The sequence below is a fragment of the Propithecus coquereli genome, unplaced genomic scaffold, assembly GCF_000956105.1.
Source record: "Propithecus coquereli isolate 6110/MARCELLA unplaced genomic scaffold, Pcoq_1.0 Scaffold119, whole genome shotgun sequence".
NCBI classification, from domain to species: domain Eukaryota; kingdom Metazoa; phylum Chordata; class Mammalia; order Primates; family Indriidae; genus Propithecus; species Propithecus coquereli.
Genome location: NW_012135969.1, coordinates 3,002,595 through 3,010,180, shown reverse-complemented (window position 1 = coordinate 3,010,180; position 7,586 = coordinate 3,002,595). Strand labels below are relative to the sequence as shown.

General features: G+C 43.4%; 1 protein-coding gene across 1 annotated transcript; it reads right to left on the bottom strand.

Annotated features, from left to right (window-relative positions):
- Positions 1-2,614: 2,614 nt before the first annotated feature.
- On the bottom strand, positions 2,615-2,959 carry LOC105823455 (keratin-associated protein 17-1). Its single transcript, XM_012660660.1, has one exon. The coding sequence runs from the start codon at positions 2,957-2,959 to the stop codon at positions 2,615-2,617; it is 345 nt and encodes a 114-aa protein (XP_012516114.1).
- Between the last annotated feature and the right edge of the window lie 4,627 nt (positions 2,960-7,586).

The window sequence follows — 7,586 nt, the reverse complement described above, 5'->3', positions numbered from 1 at the left end:
CTAAGAAGGGCAACCCTTTGTCAGCAATTCACAGAAATCACTGCCTCCACTCATGCATCCAGGAGACATGACCATGAGCAACAGGATAATCAGATGCTCTGAATCACAACTACTCAATGCAAACCTGCTGGCCTCTGGGCAATTGTGTCCTCTTGGCAGCTCCTGCTCTGCCTGTGGCTTTGTCCTGGGGGTTAAAGAGTCAGTTCCTAGGAGGCCAATTCTAGCCAGAGCAAAAACGGCTTCAACAGTAGAGTCCCAAACTGAACCAGGGAAGTTGAATCTTGAATTCTCTCCAAAAGAAGACATACTAATACTGCTGGGTTTGTGAATGAAAACAAAACAAAACAAAAATGAAAACACAATGAGCTGCTACTGTACACCTGCTAGAATGGCTAGGAGTAAAAAGGCTGACGATACCAAGTGTTAGCAAGGACATGGAGACATTGCAACTGTCGGACATTGCTGGTTGAAATACAAAATGGTACAGCCACTTTGCAAAATGGTTTGGTAGTTTCTTTTAAATTTAAACATTCACTGACCATTTGCACAGCAATCTAACTCCTAGGCATTTATCCAAAATAAACGAAACATACGTTCACACAAAAACTTGTACATGAATGTTCATAGCAACTTTATTCATAATAGCCAAAAACTTAAAACAACCCAAGTGCCCATAAGTAGGTGAATGTATTTTTTAATGTAGTTCATCCATACAACAGAACACTAGTCAATAAAGAGGAATAAATTATTGATAGCTGCAACAACGTGGATAAATATAAAAAATGTTATGCTAAGTGAAAAGAGTTCACACTGTAAGATTTCTTCTATATGAAATTCTAGAAATAGTGAAATCTGTAATAACATAAAGAAAAGATTGATGGTTCCAAGGGGTTGAAAGGGGGCAGTTGACTACAAGGGGAAACTACGAAATTTGTAGGGTGGTAGAAAGTTCCATATCTTGAGTGTAGTGGTGGTTACATAAGTATATACAATTGTCAAATCACATCACTGTACACTAAAAATGGAAGCATTTTATTATATGTAAATTATATTTCAATAAAGTTTACATAAAAAACCAAAATTTTAAAAAGGCAAAAAGGTAAAAGTAGCATAATCCCAGTTTTATTTGTAAATATGCTTAGAAAGGAGTCTGGAAAGATATATATCAGCAGTAAACTCTGAGTGGTGAGTATTCCCGGAGCTATCATTTCTTCTTCATATTTTGGGGGTTTTTTCATATCTTTAGGGACCATTGTTATGCTTATAATCAGAATAAAAATTTTTATCTGTTTTTCAAATGAAATATTGTTTTGTAGGAGTAAAAATAAACATTATTCTTCCAGGGCAAGAGCAGAATTCGTTTTATTCCACATGTAACTTAAGATCATTTTCATCAAGAGGTTGAATGGACAATCTTGAATTTTAACCTCCCAGGTGGACCCACACGCCTTGGTCAGGGATCACTTTGCTGGGACCCAGTTTGAATTTGCAGATGTGCACTCGTTCCCTCCTCCTTGGGGGACGCAGGCAGAAGAAATGCAACTGGTTCCGGGACAAGACAACCTAACACAGAAAAATGAGACCGGGTCAAGCATGGAGCTGAAGGAACTGCCCAGAACATCCTCAGAAACTGTGTTCACAAGCTTTGCCATAGGAATTCCAGAATCAAGCTTGTTTTACAGAGTCTCCTCCCCTGTCTGTGCCAGGAAGTTCTGACCCAGCCCGATGCCCTCCTGCAGAGTCAGGCAAGGAGAACTGTGGCACAGAAGGAAGCCATGCCCCCATCAGGATTAAATTTGGCCAGCATCAGCCACTCACCCAGGAGCTTATAAAAATACAGGTCCCAGGGCACCCTAGGCCCTGGAGCTAATGGATCAAATCTCTAAATGTGAAGCCCGAGAATCTGTAGTTTTAAAAGCCTCCCGAGTGAATCTCATGCAGAAGATGGGAGCTTCAGTCTACATGCGTGTTTCTCAAACTTCAGTGCGTAAGAATTATCTGAAGTTCTTGTTAAAAACACAGATTTCAGGCCACACCCCTGTGGATTCTGATTCTGTGTCTCAGGGAGAGCCCTAGAATCTCCAGTTTTAACTAGCCCCTGGGCGATGATTCCCCTGCAGGCGATCCACAAACCACATTTAAAAAACCCTAGCGCGGATGCCGGAGTAAATGTGGTCAAGGAAGAGGCAAGAGAACTAATTGTTTTATGCCAACATGCTCAAATTTATTGAGAGGCTAACAAAAACTGGGGGTTTGGGCATCTCAAAAGCAGTAGAAATCCAGGCAGGAGGTCGGTCCCAAAGACACCCTGAAGAAGAGAATGGCTTAAAGTACAAGACATTTAACTTCTTGCGAACAAAGCACTAGAGATTCACCCTTTGAGCTCAGGGAGCACTTTGTTGAGACCCAGTTTTAATTTCTCGCCAGGATATGGCTCTTGTTCTCGTGCCTTGAAACTCCAGGGCAGACGTTGGAGAACAAGCCCTTCTCTACAAATAACAGCAGAGCCAGGACACTGTCTTGCCGACGTGGAAAGTTCTGGACATGAGGGGCTCTCCCTCGGGGGCAGCTGGAGGCTTTCGGTGGGACTGCGTCAGTGGTGGGGCAAAGGTCCTCACTTCGTGTCGCACACCGGCGAGGGCTGGCAGCACACAGGGCCGCAGCACCCGGAACCGCAGCACCCAGAGCCACAGCACCCGGATCCACAGCAGCTGCCGCCGCAGCCGCTCCCGCAGCCCGATCCACAGCAAGAAGAGCCGCAGCAGCCGCCGCCGCAGCCCGAGCCCCCGCATCCCGAGCCCCCGCAGCCGGAGCCTCCGCAGCCCGAGCCTCCGCAGCCGCAGCACGACCCGCAGCACGACCCGCAGCAGCCGCAGCAGGCCGGCTGGCAGCAGCACTCTTCACAGCAGTTTTGATCCTGGGAGCAGCAGGCGAAGCAGTCCCCCGGGCAGCACCCCATGGTCCTGGCTGGTCAGGTCGCAGGTCAGTGTCGCGGCCCGGGTTCCCCCAGACTGACCGTGGCCGGCTGGACCGCAGCTTTTATATCCCCTCACCCCAGGGTGTTGGCACAAGGGACAGGATATTTTCTTTGTTATTATTTATACCAGTTCCTGTAAGAACATCTCATTAACCGGCTGTTTATTTTCCAGCTCTGAGTACCTCGACCCATAAAAAAAGCCCGACTCATTCCAACTGCTGTTTGTCCAGAGGGTAAAAATACATCTTGGAAAAGACGTGACATCAGGGCCAAACGTCGGCCGGACGTCATCAGCCCAGGGTGAAGAGAGGAAGGGGAAGGCCCTGGAATGCGGGCTCGTTTCCCACATCTTCTCCGGTGGCAAGATGGCAGAGGAAGGACCCTGTTCTTCATGGATGCCATGCCTGGAAACCAGAATGGTGACATCTGTGAGCCCTGTTCCTTCTGCTGGAGGCAGAGGCTGCTGCAGAAGGTCTGGTCGTGTGACTCCTCCCGGGTGCAAATGGCATCCTCCTCGCAAATATTTGTGCCTGCGTGCGGTATGCGGAGTGTGCCACACATTCGTTTGGGCTTGGTCGGTGAGTATCAATCACGAGTAATGACTGGCCCTCGAAACGAAGAGAGACTCATCATAAAACTGCGGGAGGCTGGAGAGCCACGTTCTCTCTCGGGGCACAGCGAACTGAACGCTCACACGTCTCTCTAAACAGGTGGGAAGAGCTGTGGTCAGAACCTATGACCCCCACCCCCACCCCAGGCCTTTCTGCCATGCAAGAAGGAAGAGATGCAGGAGGAGGAAGAGGAAGATAAGGAAAGGAGGGAGGGAGGAGATCACTAAATATCAAAAATACTGCATTAGAATAGGAATATTGTGCCCTTTTTTGTAAGAGCCCCAACCTTATAGGCCATCTGGCAGAATGAGGAAGTAGCATGCAAAATACCCAGAGTGTCATCCTGGGGGATAAAGTGGCTTTGGAAAGAGACTAGAATCCACAGAGGATTCAGGTTCCTGTGTACATTCTGAGATGGGTCAAAATTTCTGTCTCCGTTTTGGGCTCTGGTACCTTGTCATCCTCTTGGAATGAGCGTGGCAGCCCAGGAGCTTATAGGCTCAGCCCCCTGGAATACCTTACCAGTAGGGGTGGGGTAGGGGGATGAAAAGTGGGGATGGGGGTGAGGATCTGGATCAAGGGACACAGCTTTTTCCTTGCATTTCCCGTTCCTTTTTAGATGGGCCTGGAAGCCAGGCAGCCCCCAGGGAGGGCTGGAAGGACTGCGGATGGGGCCAGGGTTGGGGGGAAATGGCAAGTGGGCAACTTGGATCTGATATGACACTGAGAACTTCACAGAATGTGGAATTTTAGAGCCGGGAGGAACCCCTGAAAGATCACCTGGTCCAGGGTTTCTAAGCCCTGTGTTATATCATAATTGCCTAGGGTGGGGGCTCCTGAAAAATACAGATCCCCAAACTACCTCCCAGTCCTTATGCTAAATCAGAATATGTGCTCCTGAGAGCATGAGAAGCTACACATTTTTAAGTTTCTAAGATGACTCAGATTATCAAATAGGTTAGGAAACACTGGTATAATTGAATATGACCATGACCATCACCCCCAAGCACTTGTATTTTACAGAAAATGAAACCAAGGCCCAGAGGAGACACATCAGTGATAGATTGGACCCATAACCCAGATGTCTTGCTTCCTGGTCCACGGTTTCTCAAGCCAGTCCATGTCCACAGATGGCACCTGTGGGTGAATATAATGCAGCAATGTCCGTGGCAGACACATCCTTTTATTTATTTATTTATTTATATATGAGGTCACACATTCGCAGGGTAAAAGACACAAAAGAGTATGCAGTGAAAAGTCTCCCTCATCTTCCAGCACCTCACCATTTGGTTCTCTTGCCTCTCACTCACCCCCTTCTCTGCTCCCGCAATCACTTAACCCCTCTGTGCCCAAATTTCCTCATCTATACAACAGAAATTGAAATAATAATAGTGCAATCTAAACGAGTGAATATATATACATATAGGACACTTGGAACAATGATTGGCCACATATTGTTTGGTAAACATTCACTATTGTTACTATATTGTACATATACAAGGAGATAGATGTATAGATAAATAGATGTAGATATATAGAGTATTTTTGTTCATTACACGAATGATATATGTGTGCATTACACAAATAATATACATACTGGGGTTTGGGTTTTTTCCCAGAAGAGGATTTTTCTTTATTTTTTTATTCAAGTAACTGCAAATAGGAAACCAGATGAGGAGCCCCAGGTTGGGAAAAATAATGGCTTCCCCATCCCTGATAGAACGGGGGGAGAAGGTGGCCCTACACTCTCCACAGTCAACATTGGGCCCCCTCCTGACCCTGCTGCAGCACCCCAGGGACCGGGCCCCACCTGCGATGTTTCATATGCTCAAGTGCCATCCATGTTCCCTCTTCTGTGAGTTATGTTTTCATCTCCACTGTCATTTTTCTATTGGGGTGTTGGTCTTTTTCTTTGATTGATGGGAATCCTTTGTGAAACAGAAAAAGCTTTGTCTGTAGTAAGAGTTACAAATATTTTTCACAGGTTTTCATTAGCCTTGGACACTGTATTCAAATAATAATAATAAAATGTTTGCATTGTAAATTTCATACCTGCATACTGTAAATTTCTGAAAAATACAAAAAAACCAACGAGAGAAAATAAAAATCATCTATAATCCCACAACAAAGATATTTACTGCTAATATTCTAGTTTTCTTTTTAGTGTTTTTTCCTAAAGATATGCATATAAATATTGATATGAATGTAGATAAATATGTGACATATACATATATAAATATATATATGAACATATATTAGGTACAAATTTCTAAATCCATCTTTTAAGGTATGTTAAAAATATGTAACTTAATTTTTCTCTAAGACTTTTTAAATTTATTTCTCTGTAAACTCAGAAATTATTCAGGATTTCTTTCCCCACCACCGTCCTTCATCTGGAGGTGCTAAGTTTGGGGTAACTTGGACAGTCCCATAGCATTCAAGAGGGTGACAACAAGTTCACAGTGGGCATCTGCTGAAATGTACATGGTCCTTTTTAATTCTCCCCGTCATTCCACTGTGGCATCAGCTGAGATATCGGGGTTCTCCCTGCTCCCCAGTCCATGAATTCTCCATCCTCCCATCACCCCATCCGGGAGACTGGAAGGTCCTGGCCATCTGACCACCCACTCCTCCACCACAAAGGTCTACTTTGAATTGCAAAAGCTAAGCATTGACTTAAGTCATTCTCTCTGCATTTTCACAGTAACGATCCTACACCTGAGGGCAGTGAATATAGAAAGTCCCCCCTGCTGCCCAAGCCATGAGCAAAGACCAGCAGTGAAAGAAATTGCAGAAGATAAATTACACCAGTGAATACTTAAAGTTCTCATCCTGACACATCTCTTTGCACAATTGAAACCCTAGCATAGAATTTGAGATGTACACTGAATATCGTACTTAACCTGAGAAAATTTTCGTGAGTATATTAATTATCAAATATTATAAAAATTGGGGAATTTATATTTTCAAGTCGATGTGAACCTTCCTTATTATTGGAGATCTAAGTTGGTTCCGGTTTTCCAATATTAAAAGCAAAACACTAAAAAAATAAAATAAAAAGCAAGACACTGAGGTGAATTTCCTTAAAATATAAATTTGTGTGTATCCTTTTTATTTCTAAAATAAATTCCTAGAAATGTAATTAGCGAGTCTTTGGCATGTTAATATTCATAAGATTATTAATAAATATTTAAAAATCACTCTCCAGAAAAACTCTCTTCATCAGTATCCATTTCATAATGCCCTCACCAATACCAGGTATTTTTAAAAATCTCTTTGTTAACTGGGTAGTCCAGTCAGGAAGTCCCATTGTAGTATTTATTTATATTTATTTAATTATTAGTGCCTTTATTTTATAGGCCACTGTTATTTCCTCTTTTGGAAATTATCTGAGATGCTGATTTTTCTATTAAGCCACCCATCTTTCCTAATTTATTTAAATGAATCATTTCATGCTAAGTATATTAGCTTTCCTTTGTGTCACTGACACATGTTGCAAAATTTGTCCTAGGGTGTCATTTCCTTTTAATTGTATCTATGGTATTTTTATGCACAGAATTTTCTTTCTATATGGGCAAATCTATCTTTTTTTTTTTCTGGTGGTTTTATGTTTTGACAGTTCTTCCCCATCCCCAAATCAGACAACCGTTCACTTTATTTTCTTCTAGTTTTTTATGGTTGCATTTTTTACACTTTAATGCTATTATCCATCAGGAATTTATTTTGGTAGATACCTACCTCAACACATGCAGCATTTTTGTGTGGCAGATATTGCTTTATAAAAACATCCTGGCTTTCCTAATTGGGGCACTTGAGTACCTGTGCAAAGGTTTACTGTGTTAGAACAGGATGCAGAGATCATCAAAAGCCTGTTCTGGCGGCCTCTAGTGTTCGGCTCGCGGCATTACACATGCAGCGTCAGGTGTTTCAGAAGCGCTCACAAGACCAGCTCCCATGCCGGCTTCAGCAGCTCCACAAAAACTCGGTTTGATGCGAGC

Bases quoted from the DNA above. Each gene is read 5' to 3' on its own strand.
- LOC105823455 (XM_012660660.1), bottom strand. From the start codon at position 2,959: ATGGGGTGCTGCCCGGGGGACTGCTTCGCCTGCTGCTCCCAGGATCAA.